General features: G+C 59.1%; 1 protein-coding gene across 1 annotated transcript in view; it reads right to left on the minus strand.

The window, feature by feature from the left end:
- BCR (BCR activator of RhoGEF and GTPase) overlaps positions 1 to 15066 on the minus strand; it is an 88380-nt gene that overhangs the window by 44090 nt on the left and 29224 nt on the right. The window contains exon 2 of the mRNA XM_006213278.4: positions 1865 to 2031. Within this exon, the coding sequence (XP_006213340.2) occupies positions 1865 to 2031 (167 nt within the window). The remainder of the gene's footprint in view (positions 1 to 1864; positions 2032 to 15066) is intronic.

The following is a 15066-nucleotide window of genomic DNA, read 5'->3' on the forward strand; positions in this document are numbered from 1 at the left end:
CTCCTGTGAGCTTGGCGGGGGAGCCCCGCTGGGCACAAGATGCCGTCTGGTTCCCACCCCCGCGGTTTGGAGAGCCGGGAGGAAACAGCACAGGCAGGACGGTGCCGAGTCCAGCGCTCGTTCCGAAGGGCGCAGCCAGCTCAAGGGAACGTCTGAGCAGGGGCCCGGGCACCTCTCCTCCTGAGCCCTGAGCAGGCCAGTAGCATCAGACAGGGGCGGCTCGGACACCAGCCAACCCCCTCGGCAGGAGAGACGGTGGAGGGTGAGTGTAGAAGAGAGAGTCAGGGCCGGACGGGACCAGCGCCCCTGGTGACCCCGCACGTGCCAGGTCTGGAGAGGGCACGTGAATCCATCCGTCCAGGATGGCGGAGGATATGGGGAGGAAGCGCAGGAAAAGGGCAAGTGGAAAAGAAGAAAGGATGGCCACCGGCCACTGCTGCCCGGGAGGATGGGGGAGGGAGGAACACAAATTCTGCAGCTAAAAGGATGGATAAAAACAGAACTGGGTGTGATGACAAAGCAGGAAAGCCAAGGGAGGCACCCAGGTGAACAGGCGCTGAGGGTGGGATGGGCAGAGCTCTAGGGGCACCTCTCACCCCCACCCCCACCCTGGGGTGATCGGGAGGTGCAGAACCTGGGGCTGTGAGAGGTGGGGTGCTCCTGGCTGGGAGGTGGCGGCCAGCACACCTGCTGGACAACAGACCCCTCCCTCCTTCTCTGGGCAGGGCCAGCGCCACGTGCGAGGGGGCTCCTGCAGTCCGAGTCCTCCACGCAGAGTGACCCTTGCACTCAGGGCAGGCAGGATGATTCCTGGGCCCACCCCGCAGGTTCTGGGGAGAAGAGAACCGGCCAAGGCACCAAACCCCGAGGTGTTGCAGCTTTGCAAGGAGGACGGGTGAGAACATCCATGACCCCCATTTAAGTCTGGACCCCAGAACCAGGGAACGTGGCTGAGCTGAGCCTGCTGCAGGCCTCCTGGGGGCCCCTGAACAACTGGTTAAAAACATGAGTCAAGAGTTATCATTTCTGTCCCACGGACACAATTGCTGACCAGGTGCACTGAGCATGGGGAGGAAAGTGGCAAAATCATAAGGCAGGTCCGTTGTCATCACTCTGGAGCCACCTTTTAGTTCCTTTGTAAAGACGTAAAACTGACTTCTGAGTAGGAGTGACCCACTGAATGAGTATATGCATTTATTTTGGCTCCCTCCTGAAAAAAAAACACTCACAAAACAAAAATACTCACTGTGTCGTGGGCCCCACCAGCCAAGGCCACTTCTGCTGATCCTGGGCGCACAGGCCTTCTGGGCCTCATGTGTCCATGACAGGCCCCCTGCTGGAGGCCGACCAGCCCCACCACGGAGCTGAGAGAAGGTGTGGGTGGGGTTGCGTCTGCCCCTCCCTGCTGAGGCCCAGTGCTGGACTCCAGGGCTGCCCCTCGCTGGTGCCCTGGCGACCGGGCCTGGCAGGTCACTGTGACCAGCAAACACAGTCACACAGCGTGTCCTTGGGTAAAAGGGGCAAGGGTACCGTGTGGGGTCTGGGGACAGAAGCCTGGACACTGTGCACTCAGACCCTGCTGGGGCCACCACCCCAGGTCCCGCTGCTTTAGACAGCAGCCAAGTTCTCAGCCTCAGCATGGGCTGCCTGCCTCCTCCACCCTTGGCTGGCAGCTCCATCACCTCCCTGCCTGGTACCCAGCAGGTGGTCTCCGTGCACCAGATGCAGGGCTGAGGGGTTTTAGTGACTCCGACTTCCGACCACTGACGGCCCCATTACCTGCTTGCTACCTGCTCGTGAGGACGGTGGGTCTGCAGCCCAGCCTAGCCCCATTCACACCGGGCCCTCCCACCTGGGGACTCACCGCTTTGGTGGCCTCTGGTGCGTCCCGGCTGCCCCTGCCCTTGCTGCCCAGGTGGGGCGAGGAGGAGGGCGAGTCGTCGATGTAGGGCAGCCCGTCCTGGTGCCGGCGCTGCTCCTCAGCCAGGTCCGCGGCACAGCCGTACCCCGGCGGCGTTCCGAATGATGCATCTGTGTGTACAGAGAGGCAGCCGGGGTTAGAGACGGGGAGAGGGGCCGTACCCTACCTGTCACTTGCAGGTGTCAAACAGGGACCTCAGGTAGACTGACCTCACAACTGACTAGCCAAAGGCGGCAGGGCGAGGTGGGGTGGACCAGCGACTCGCTCCCCCAGCAACACAAGTCCGGGCTTTGAGCACTATCTGGGGCAGCGGGGCCTGAAAGGCGGCCCCCCAATGCTAGTGTCTAGATGTCAGGGACATCCTTTAATCCCTGTCCATGGAATCTGACCTGATCCTGCTGACCCAGGTGTAGGGCCAGGAACAGGCCGCAGGGCCCCTCCCAGCCAGGTGTCCCTCTGAGCAGAGTGGCTTATCCTGCAACAGGCTCCCTGCTATTTGGGACCATCTAGTTACAGAGCGAAAACCTTCCTCCTGCAGGCACCTGAAGGCGGTCACCCCGCCTCCCAGGCTAACTCCAAGCCCTTGGCCCTTCTGTCGCTCTGTTCTCAGAATTGTTCTAATCTAGGGGACCCCTCACTGGGCCAACAGCCTACGAGGGCCCAGCCCGTTCCAAGTCTCACATGAGGGCCACTTCTCAACTCCTTCCAAAGGGCACCCTCTCTGCTGTGGAATTTCTGAGAGGTAATTCCAGTTGGGTTAAGTCACTTCACTATGACTCAGCTGCAAGCAGCCCAGGCCACAGCACACGTGGCCTCCCAGGCAGTCAGCCCCCAGTTTACAACCACCTCCACCACCAAACACACCCAGGCCAGGTGGGCACAGGGCCTGGCACAGGGCCACTCTTGGGCCCCCGGACTGTAGATAGGCGACTGTTTTCAGCTCTTTCCACGTGGGCAGCTGAGAGGAGTGGCAGCTGGGGTGGCTGGTTGCTCACTGCAGGCTAAGACCGACCGCCAAGCCTGGGTGTCCACAGACGGCCAAAGTCCCAGTCCCCTGCACGCCTGTGCCTCACCCCAGTTTCTCCACCCCCATGTCCCAGCTAGACCTGTGACTTCTAACAGGTGTCCTGAGCCCTGGTGACACATCAGTGTCACCTGGGGAGCTTTGAAAACATAACAGGCGGGCCCAAGACAGACCAACTGAATCAAGATGCCTGGAATAGCCTGGGTCTTAGTGACCATTAAGGATTCCTCGGGGATTCCAGAAAGCAGCCGGGGCACAGACTCAAGGCACTACCTCCACCAGGATGGACACGTGCTGGCTGACTCCACCACTACCCCGTGTCCCTGGTGCCTGCATACAGGTGCCGACTGCATACAGGTATGTCCACAGGAGGGTAGCAGACCAGGTGGAGGACCCTGAGAGCTGGGTGGGTTCCTTCAGCAAGCTGCGGAGGCACCCTGGTACCTCTCAATCTTGTGGACCCTTAATCCATGGGCCACTGAAGGGGCTGCAGGTACCAGGATCACTGTTTTGGGTTATCACTGCTCAGATGCCCTGGACCTTGGGCTTTGGGGGTTTTTTTTGGGGGGGGTAATCAGGTTTGTTTATTTAATGGTGGTACTGGGGGTTGAACCCAGGACCTCATGCATGCTAAGCACACACTCTGGCACTGTACCCAAGTTCTGCCTCCTCCTCCCATGAATTTTCAAAGGCACTTAACTAGTTCTCACCCAGCATCCCTGAAGACAGCTGTGGAGGGTTCGATTGTATTAGAAAACACAAAACCCTGTTAACGCAGACCCCTAATCCCCCACCCCGCCCCCAAAATGACTCTGATTTCAGCTTCCACTTTCTTTGGGGGAATCACAGATTTTTCTTTTTTGAATAAAACCAACACAGAGGCCTTCTTGTCCTAAGTCACTGCAACCCCTATTCGAAACTTGCCAACCACTGGAGCTGTTTCCCAGGGCAGGCGGGGGGCAGGCGCAAGGGCAGAAGGCCTCAGCTGTCGTGGCCTTGCTCCCGTGAACCTGAGTGGTCCCCCTAGGTCACCAAGCTCTTTGCTCTAGTCCTGCAACCTAGGACTTGCCCTCCAGGTGGGCCAGCTTTAAGCTGGGGTGGGAACTTCTCTGAAGCAAGAGGCTCTGGTCCTGCCAGGTGGCCGCACCCCTGAGATGGTGCAGGTCAGTGAGCCATCCATGTCTCGGGTTTCCTGACTTAAAATTGGGCCTGTGAACTGGACCATGGATAGAGGCCCCCTCAGCTCTAAAACGTCACTGTCGCTCCTCAGGGTGGTGGCTGTGCCCTCCCCTCCCCACCTCCTTCAGCAGCTCCCATCCTCTGCCTCCCGCCCAACCCCGCCTCTGCACCTGGCTTTTACATTAGCTCAGAATCATCAGCGTCCCCATGTCCTAAGAATCTTTGAACTGTTTTTCAAAACAGCAATCTTAGAAAAATCAACATATTCTTCATCTCCTGGAAGAACACCCACCCTCTTATCTGAGCACGCCACCTGATTTCCAGGCCTGTGACTACACTGAGCTCACGTCCAAGGTTAAATCAACACCCAGGAAGCCCTCAGTGAGGACCTCAAGGTTGAGCTCAGAGCCCCAGGGCTCACCCCGGAGGATTTGCAAGAACTCACGTTTGTGAAGTCACGAGATGATTCAGCAACACCCAGGATAAAACCTGGTACAAAATCAAGTCACTGGTGCGGGTCTGCCGGTCAGTGTCGAAGGAACCATCGGCTCCGATGTGGATGCTTCTTCACCTACACCAGGTGAGACTGAGGGACCAGGTTGGCAGCCAGGCTCTGGGGGGTAATTACGAGGCTCCCCGGCAACTAAAACCCAGCTGTCTTCCCAGCCTGCACACATCTCCCCAAACCGACGTCTGAGGAACTGACGCTTTAACGTCTGGGTTCTGGCCAGCCGGTCACCCCCCCTGCATTCTACCTGGGGGCTCAGGCCAGTCACTGTCCAGCTGATCTGGACTCGACCCCCACATTTTGCTGATTCCCCTAGGCTGTCCCAATGCCAGCGTGGTGGGCGAGAGGAGAGCCTGCGCCCTACCTACTCACCTTCTAATTGGGGCACAGGGACCCGCCTTCCTCTCACAGCGTGGTTTTCACACCTGAGGTCCCCCCACAAGGCGGGGCTCCCTCCTCTTGAGCATAAGGCGCATTATTAGGGGATTTTTGAAAGCTGCTGTCTCCCCAGAACCAAAGCCAAGCAGAGAGAGGCCAGGAACAGCCACGGGGAAGACTGCTCCGGGCCCAGCCACCCCAAGAAGGACTGGGGACCTGGTGGCTGCAGCAGCTGGGCGCTCCCTGCCAAGCTCTCCCCTAAGCTGAAGCCAAACATGGGAGAGCAGGGGGTGTGGGCCTGGGATCCGACAGCCTCTGGAGGCTCAGGGAGAGGAGGGCAGCTCCACTGAACCGCTCACCAGCAGAGAGGGGAGCAGGAGCGTGGACTGATTCATGGCCCCCGGCTCAGTGTGGAGAAGGGACTGCACAATGAAGTCCGAAGCCTCCTCCTCTCCAGGCAAGCTGACTCAAAGGCCCCAAGCCCGGCAGTCTGCAAATCTAAAGTCTAATCTCTGGTGCAAAAAGAAAGGCAGCCCCCAGCTGAAAAAGTAGGAGGAGTTAAGTCCCGGGGCGGCGGTGGGGGGGTGTCCCAGTCAGTGCCCAGGTCACGCCCATTCTTACACCTCAAGGCCAACGCTGGTTTAGAAAACAATCCTTCAAAAAATTAAACTGAGAATGACTACACGATCCAGCAATCCCACTTCTGGGCATGCATTCAAGGAAACTGAAAGCAGGGACCGGAAGAGTTATTTGCACACCAACGTTCACAGCAGCATTACTCACAACAACCAAATGATGGCAGCAACCCACGCATCCATTGATGGATGAATGGGCCAGTCTATCCGTCCAGCAGAATATCACTCAGCTTTAGAAAGGGAGGACACTCCAACACGTGCCAGACCACGGAGGAACCTCGAGGACGCTGTGCTCAGTGAGCCGGGCCAGTGACAGAAGGGCAGATGCACTCCAGCACTGCACTGAGATGGGGTCCCCAGAGCAGGCAAATTCACAGACACAGCAAGTGGGACAGGGGCTCCGGGGGGCTGGGGCTGGGAGGGAATGGAGCTACTGATTAACGGGGACAGAGTTTGGGTTTGGGAAGATGAAAGGAGATCCGGAGATGGATGGTGGGGATGGTTGCACAACAATGTGAATGTGGTTAACGCCACTGCACTGCACACTTACAAGGATAAAAATGGTCCATTTTATGTTACGTATACAGAACCAAACACACACACATTCTGGAGGCTCCTCCCTCCCGCTGGCCATGCTGGGTGGCTGTGCAGGGGAGGGGATCGGGGGAGGGACGAGGGGGCTCCCCTCTTAATCTCTAACAGTCCCTGTGCAGTCACGTCCCAAATAAGCAGAAACAAAATAGGCAGAGAATCGAAACTTCCAAGGGTGTGCTCCCTGAGCTGCGAGACAGGGCTGGCTGATGGGCACCCAGGCCTTACATCTCCCAACCCGTGTATCTGTTTAATAATAGACAATCAAGGGAAGCCTTGGTATTCCCTGGAAAGGCAGCCTCAACCAACCATCACGCTGTCCCACCAGTCAAACTGGCACAGTCACTGTTGCCGGCGGCCACACGCCAGTCTGAGCCACTCCCTCTTCTTACAGAGTTTGCACAGCATCCCTTTCTGAGGCCTCTTCTCTGTCCACCTGCACCTTCCTGACCCAGGCTGACAACTCCTGCTGGCCGGTTTTCTGAGGTCAGAGGAGGACCTGGCCCATCACAGATCACACCCAGTGACTGCACAGCATGAGCCTGCAGCCCACGTACACCCACACCATACCTGCCTGGAAAACACCAACTGCCCCCAGACCAGCCTAAGTCCTGCCGGCTCCTCAAGGGGACCCCAGCGACCTTGACACCCCATTCCCCAGTCCCACTTCTGCCTATCAGGGAGCCAGGCCCCCTCTGAGGCCTCTGCCCCACCCTGCAGGACCCCCGCTGCAGAGCTCTCAGGAAATGTGTGCAGAATGGAGCCCGGACTGCTGGCGACTGGTCTCCAGGGAGCAGCCAAGCTGGGTTGGGGGAGTAGGGTGGGGCTCCTGGACCCGACATGCATGGAGGATCCCCAGTTCCTGTCCCAGATCCCAGCTCCTGTCCAACCCTCTGGCCAGTGTGCCCCAGGCTGAGGCTGGAGCAGGCCCTCTGGAGGAGCAAAGGTCACACTCTCAGTCCTCCCTGCCCAGAACAGATGGGGACAACAGGTAGGACCAGGGGAGCAGTTCACCGATCAGCACACACACGGGTCAAGAGAATGGAACGAGAGACGGGGCCCTGGAACTTGGGTGGGTGGGCAGGAACTCAGTCACGCAGAAAGATCCCAGCGGCAGGGTGGTCTCCAGTTTCTGTTTACACCTCCAGCAAACGCTGGGCCACATTTGTTTACAAAAGTAAAAGCTGATCAAACACCAGCCTCCTTCTGGTGGCTCGGCCAGCGGCAGTGAGGCAGGCCCGGAGCCCCCAGCGCATCTTATCTACAGAGGCCCCGCCTGGGCACCTGCCCGCCTCTAGCCCCACTCCCACCCTGGGTCCCAGGCCAGCAGCACCGTGGCAGTGATGGCACAGTGCTGGGGACTCTTCCTGATCGTGGCTCATATCCTTGGGGGGTCCAGCCAGGGAGGCGTCGCCCCTGAAAACTGGGCTGGGATGGAGGTCACAGAAGAGCCCACGGGCTCCACGGGACAGAGCTGGTTCTGGACTCCACACTCATCCTCAGTTTGAGCCTTCCTCCCACCGCCCTATGCTCTAGGAGGGGACTCCATCCGTGGGACAGGCCACGGGTCCTGGGGATCAGGCCCTGTCTGTTGTGCAGCAGAAGCTCGGGTACAGTCAGTGAACGTCTGAGGTGCTTCAGGGAAGTCAGTGTCCCAAACAGTGGAAAAGCCTCAAATTTTGATGTTGCTAATGGTTATTTTTGCAAAACACCTGCCAACCTTTGCCCAGCACTGCCCCCGGCCCAGGCACCCATACCATCTCCCTGAACCTCCCCATCCCCTTAGGGGCAGGAACTTCCAGACGCCCATTCTTCAGACAGGGAAACTGAGCCTCCAAGAGACTAACAGGTGGACCCTGACTGCACCCGTCCTCCTGTGTGACCTGCCTATTCACTTACTTTCCAAACACATTTCAAAGAGAAGATGTTTTTAGAAGGCCAACCTGATAACCCTACGACCCAGCAATTTCCCTCCAAGGCATATAACCCAGGAGTTCAAACCAAAACCTAAATCAGCAAGTTTAAAGAGCACTCTATTTCACAATAGCCGAAGGGTGAAACAACTCCAATGTCCATCATCTGATGAGTACACCCAAGTGGTCTATCCACACAGTCGAGTATTGTTTAGTCTCAGAAAGGCCGGGAGTACGGACACCTGCCACCACAGGATGAACCCCCAGAGCGTTATGCCAAGAAGGCAAAAGACCCCATGCTGTCTGATCCCGTGTACATGGAGCATCCAGAACAGGCACATCCGCAGTGACAGAAAGTAGAACCCTCGCGAGTACGGGGTTTCCTTCGTGGGTGATGAAAATGTCTGGGAGCTAAAAAGAGGTAGTGAGCGCACAGCATCGTGAATCAAGTGCCACTGAACCATTTACTTGGAAGTGTTTAGTTTTCGGTTACATTATGTCATCAAAATGGTACAAAAAAGAACAAAATAGACCTGTTTTTCTCTCTTAAATGGGGAACTGGGAACATAATCCAGCTGTTTCCTGAAGACCCAGAGCATCATTCCGGACAGACGTCAGTCCGGCCTGGCACTGTCACCCCAGGCCACCCACAGGCAATGAGAGGCTGCTCCATTTCTGAGATATAGCTGGTCGATCTGGGAGGTTTTCCTGTTTTCCCTACCACCGTCAGGCTGGCAGCTACACCAAGTGGGCCAAAATTCTTTATATCAAGAGGTCCCCCATCCAGTTAGCGGCTGCGCCCTGGCGGGAGGGCTTCTGTTGGAGCCTGGGGTTCTGTGGGAGCCTGTCAATCTCGCCCCTGCCCCAGTCCTGGGTCAGCCCGGTAGACAGCACTCCTGGAGACTCACTGGCTTCCAGATGCACTGAGGGGGAGGCCCCCAGGTGCCAGCCTGAGTCGGGGGCTCAGATCTCCAGGAGGCAACCCAGCAGCAGCACCAGGTCTGGGCCAGGTGTGCCACCACGAATCCTCACACATCCGCAAGGTGGCCGCGGGCGCCTTGTTTAACAGAAAAAGCTGACGGTTTAGAAGTGGAAGCAATGTGTCCTGAGCCCCAGGGCTGGAAAGTTAAGCAAAGTTGGGAGGTCTGCCCGGCCAAGGCCACCTCCAGGGACCTCACGGGTTCAGCCACACCCTGAGCTGGATCCCCAGTTTCAGGAGTCCTGAGGGTGGCCTCGGAGTCGGCTTGTGTAAAGGGGTGATATCTGGTATTCTGTACCCGAATTTGAGATGTCTCAGATGTCAAAGGCAAGGAACAGACCAGAAGGTGCAAGGTCTCAAAGTCTAGCCCCAAATGGATGCTCTCTTGGAAAACCTGTGCACGGGAATCATGGGAGGGTCAGGAACTCATCCATCCTGGACTTAACGTATCTTGAAAAGGAGACAGAATGCCCTCTGTTTCCAGGCTCCACTAGCCCGACCTCCGGGGCCTCCTTCAATCATCCCTGCCGCAAAGAAAGACAATAAACAAGCTGGCATCGTCGCGGGCCCGGCGGCATTGTTTCATCTCTCCACGTTCCCACCAGTGAAATGGGGATAATGACACTCCACCCACACACCCCGGGGGGTGACAAGCAGGGCACCTCCCAGAGGGAGGAAGCGTCTAGAAGCACAAGCATCATTTATTGTAATTATCGGAAGCCTCGGCCATTCCCGCGGTCCAGCCTGTGACAGCTGCCGGCACCACATCCCAGAAAGCTGCACGATGTCCCCCTGCCTGACTTCGCCTGGCATCTTCAGTGCTGCTCCTACATCCACACCAGGCTGAGGGCTCTACTCTGGGAAACATGGAAGGGCCCATGTGCTCGGGGCTGCCAGCAAGATTCTTCCCGGGGCTGGGATCCAGCAGGATCCATGGCACCGGTTGGGTCTCCATGGGTCAAGGGGTGACCTTGGCACTGTGATTCTGTCCCTCTGGTCCACCCCAAAGCCAACCAGGGCGCCAAACGCTGGCTCCACCATTGCAGAGCCACCCACCAGGAAGGCATGTCCCTCCCACTGTCCCAGACGCGATGTGCTCCCCCACTCCTGGGGGCCTCCGGGTCTCTGTGGAGCACAGGGTCTGGGAAACAGCTTAGGAACCAGGTGGGAAACAAGCCAGCGAGGCTCTCCATCCAGATGCAAGAGGAGCCGAGGATGAGGCTCAGCCCTTGACCTGAAACTTGAAGCTGTCATGTGGGAATTACCACCTCCAGTGATAATCCCAGCTGTCGTCGTGGCATGACAGCCTGTCCAGCCCATGGCTCACTGCCCAGTCGGCCAGGCTCGTGGGAGGAGATGGGACTTGCACGGCCGCACCACCCCCAATGGGCACAGCTGCCAGACACCGACTCGGGGCTCCAGCTGGCCACCCGCAGGCCAGCCAGGAGAGTGGGTCCCCATGAAGGTCTAGGGCATTGGTTCCAAAGGCACCTTTTGGGGAAAATGAGTTTTCCAGAGACTCAACCCGTAGACAGGGCAGCGTGGACCACTATGCTGCAGAAGGCCCTGGACCCACAGGGTGGAGACCCACTCAGCCCTTCCCTTAAGAATCATGTGCTCCAGGGAAAACAAGGTATCCAGGAGGGATCCCAGAGGGGCCTGACACCCGTTCTGTGCCTGGCGCTTCTCCTAGAAATGTCCCACGTGGTAGAGTAACAGCTCGGCTCCACCACACCCCCCGCCCCATACACAGGCCGTAGGATGGCACCTCACGTGGGTACTCTTAAAGGCACAGGCTCTGAGCTCGGACTTCCCGGACAGACCTGGAGAAAACAAGCCCAGCTCCTGGGTCCCAGGCCACTGCCCAGGTCGCTGACCGCGTGTCTCTGTCCCTTCAGACCATGCACGGCCATCCCCCTACACGGAGAGCAGTGGTGACAGGCCACACGCTCATGTCCCCACCTGGCACACAGCAGGCATCCTGCACGTGTCAATCCCCGTTCCATCCTCACGAAGGAACCCGACCACTCACCCCCCGGCTCTGCACACCAGGACCCTTCTCAAATTAAGCACTTTCTAAAGCATTTCTGAGACTCAAGTCAGTCCCAGTTGTGCAGAGGTCCGTCTCTCAGTCTTGCCTGACTCCAGCCTGAAGCGCACCTGCTCTTGGCTCAGGCGTGGGGAGTGTCACCCACAGCAACTGGCAGGTCGAGCTGGTCTACTTGGACCGCTCGACTCAGCCAGCAGCTCCCTCTCAGCCCTTCCAGAGAGGCTGCATGTGTCAGCACCACAGTGGCAGTGCAGACAAGCATCCCCCAGCCTCCTGGCTGCCCAGCTGAGCTGCGTCCCAGTGTTGCAGGGTGGACAAGAGGGGAGGAGACAGCCGTGTCCGAGCCCCACTGACTGGCCAGTGAGGCTCGAGGAACCGGTGCGGAGAGACCAACTTTTTCCTCTGGGGGTGGGGATGTGAGAACCTGGTGGGCACCAGAGCTGGCTGGAGCCCAGAACACTGTCACAGAGGCCTCAGAGCTGGGGTGACAAGCCAGCCTCTAGCCAACACCCACTCTGGCCCCAGGGAGTCAGCCCCCAGGCATGTAGCCCCTCAGTCTTCAGGGCAAGGCCCTCTGGGATGCCCCTCCCTGAAAAATCTGACACCCGAGCATGTGGGCCTGGACGTTTACACCCTCCCTGCTCTGTGGGAAGGGCCCCTTCATCAGAGAAGCCACTTCCCGGTGGTTTACGCCCAGTTATACCCAGAGGGCATGGGGGCGGCAGGGTTGCTTCCAGGGAACTCAGAGCCAGAGACCTAAGAGGTGGACCAGGAACGGTGCCTCCACCCTGAAGCCCACTCTGCGCCAGCCCCCTGCAGCGCAGGCCCCACCGCGGCGGGGAAAGCAGGAGCATCAGGTATAAGGCCCTGCAGGGCTGGGAAACACACTGCGGGCCTTGTCATCCACCGTCTCCCCGCCTCCCCCACTGCGTGCATGGCTCTGGGCTACGCCAGGCATGGTCCCCGCAGCCCGTCCAGCCCAGGCTCGCGGTCAGGGGCCCAGCGCTCCTGCTTGCTGCCCAGGCTGCCTCCTCCCTTTGCTCCCGCAGGCTCCCCCCTCCTCCCCGCAGCCCGGTGGACTGGGCCCCCAACACTCTCCAGCCTGGGCCCTGGCACACTCTCTCCATCCAGGTGGCCTCCTTGGGCCTCTAAGACCAACCAGGTCTTCACAGTCCAGCCCTCCCCAGTGTGACTGTACCTGATACCACACCTCTGCCAGGGTTTCAAGACACCTGAGGGGAGCGTGGGCTAGGCTCACTTCTGAGTCACAAAATTCAACAGTGATTTTTTTGGGTCACTGACAGCCTAGAGAGCCTCTGGCATCTGCCCAGGGGCCCCATGTGTCCACAGCCCTGGCTGGCACACCTCATGCAGCAGGTGAAGTCACCGTGCCTCCCAGGGTCCAGGAGTGGAGGCACTGACGGGGAGGGGAGCAGGAACCCACCACGTGCACACATGGAGCCAGCACTTGACACACGGCATTGAAGTCGGCCTCATGTTTTGGGAAAGCGGAAAAAAAAGCAACGATGGTGTCTTTTCTGTTTTCAAACAAGAACAGCCTGTCGCCACCGGGCAGAGAATCGTCTGTGCCAAGAGAAGGATGGCGGGGGAGGCGCCTGCATGGGCTGCTCAGAGCACACTTCAAGAAGCAAGCATCTATCTAAGTGGGAGCCGGGCGCACATGGGCCTGCAGGAGGCTCCGATGAAGGCACTCCGCTCTGCTCAGAGATGTCAGGGGTCCCGGGAGACCACAGCAGGTGCAGAGGAGCCCCATGGGAGATCTCCCACCAGATCCCGGTAATCCAGAAAAAGGCTTCTCTCTGAGGCTCTGGACCCAGGTTCAGGCTGAAACCCTCTAAGCGGATCTCCATCCCTTGACATTCTCCCTGTCCTTACAGAGAAGCACGTGTGTGCATGTACATGAGTGTGCACAAGGGCATGTGTGTGCAGGCATGTGCATGTGTGTGAGGCACGTGCACCCACCACAGGGAGCCTCACCCAGCTCCTCAGGCCGGCAGCTCCTGCTTGTGGTCACCAAATTCATGCAGGACAGACGCCCCCTGGCCTGGCCCCACCACGTGAACCTCACTCTTGACTTCATGGTGGCACTTGTGTCCCTCTCATCTGCCATCCTCTCCTCGAGGCTGAGGCAGGACGGGGCCATGCATGCACATCAGGGGGTGCTTGCTGACCGGCCAGAGGGACACAGAGCTGGCAAATGGCCGAGCTGGGCTACAACCTCCCTCCCGGTCAGGCCCCACTGCCCCCAGGCACTAGACTCTACAGGTGGCAGGATGGTCGCCCCACACTGGCTGCACCCAAGTGGCTGATTCGGGGCAGAGCAGAACTTGGCTCCAATCCAGTGGCACCACTGCCCAGCTGGGTGACCTTGGCAAGTTACTCTGTCTCTCTGGGCCCCGGGCTTCTCATCAATAAAAGAGGATTCAGCTGGTCCGCTGGCCGCACATCCCGAGGAGGAGGTGCTGGGCACCACACTTGGCAAGGCAGCATCCAAGAAGGCGCCTGCCCAGGGGCCCTGGGGGCCTGTGTCCTCAGCCTAGCTGGGCCAGGACTCGGAGATCAGCAGACACTGTCTTTGCCTGAGCACTGGGTCTCGAGGCTTCCAAGTGTTGGAGGGCGACATAAAATTGGGGCATTGTGCTGAGGTCTGAATATGTCGGGAGCAAGTCCCTGGGAGGGGAGGGGAGGCTGGAGAAGTCAGGGCAGCGTGCAGGGGATGAAGGCCTTTGGACAGGCTGAGGGCGCCCCAGGGAGCAGGTGGGTCAGGCACGGCCCAGAGGGAACCAGGAAAGGCTGAGAAAGAGAGTGGGAAGACACCAAAGACTCACTCACTCACCTGCGACTTCCCTCCCCAACCTGCAGCTCTAGCCTGGGCTGATTCTCCCTCTGATAATGGAGCATAAATGTGGGAGTGGGCCCGGGTGGGGACATAACTCACGGGCCATGTGCTCCACCAGCCTGGCCAGATGGTGCAGGCAGCCTGAGCATCCAGGGAAGCGTGCACTGCCCATTCCTGCTGGATTCCAGGCCTGCTAAGTGTGGCAGTGGGAGGGGGGCGAGGAGACCACAACCAGCTGAGACTCCACACAAGGCCGCCCGAGCCCACAGGGGCCTCCCGACGCTGCAGCTCTGTCCAGCACACGCTGCTGTCCCTTGACGGCAGGGCAGCTGGGGAACCATCTCAGATATAAAGCCCCCTTCCCGAGGCACCTACGAGCCGGGCTGTTAGAGACCTCAATGCTCACCCCAGCACAGCCCTGAACATTCCTACATCACTCCCCTCTGACCAAAGGGAGAACAGACGCACAGAGGAACCATCACCTGCCCGAGGCCATCCGCCCCGTCAGATGGTCTTGGACACTGTGCTCCCCACCCCACCCACAGCCCCCACCTCAGAGAAGCAGGAACCCCATACTGCGCTGGGGCACATGCCACGGAGGAACGCTATGCGTCCAGGACAACTGCAGGGGGTGGCGCTCTAGGGAATGACAGCTGGATGTGGGGCTGGGGAGGGGGCGGCTGGGAAGGCAGGCCCGGCACGCAGGACAACTTCTGGGATCCTCCGGCTGGGAATCCCCAGATGGGCAAAGGTCTCCACGCCTCGGTGGCCTGAAGCCTTTCTCTCCTCTGGAAATAAGGGCGGGAATTTCAACACGCAGACAGCTGTAGCCACTCCGCGAGGACTTCTGAGCCAGGCCATGGAAATTGACAGAGGAGCCCGCAGCAGAGCAGGGACAGGGCAAACCAGGGTATGCAGCCGAGAAGACCAGGGAGGCAGAGAGGTGCTACCCAGCATCACAAGCTAGTGGCTGCGGGACACGGTCAGGGGTCCCGAGGGCCGGCCTGAACCTGCCGTGTGAGCGTCGG

This window comes from Vicugna pacos, chromosome 32 (genome assembly GCF_048564905.1).
Source record: "Vicugna pacos chromosome 32, VicPac4, whole genome shotgun sequence".
Taxonomy (NCBI): Eukaryota; Metazoa; Chordata; class Mammalia; order Artiodactyla; family Camelidae; genus Vicugna; species Vicugna pacos.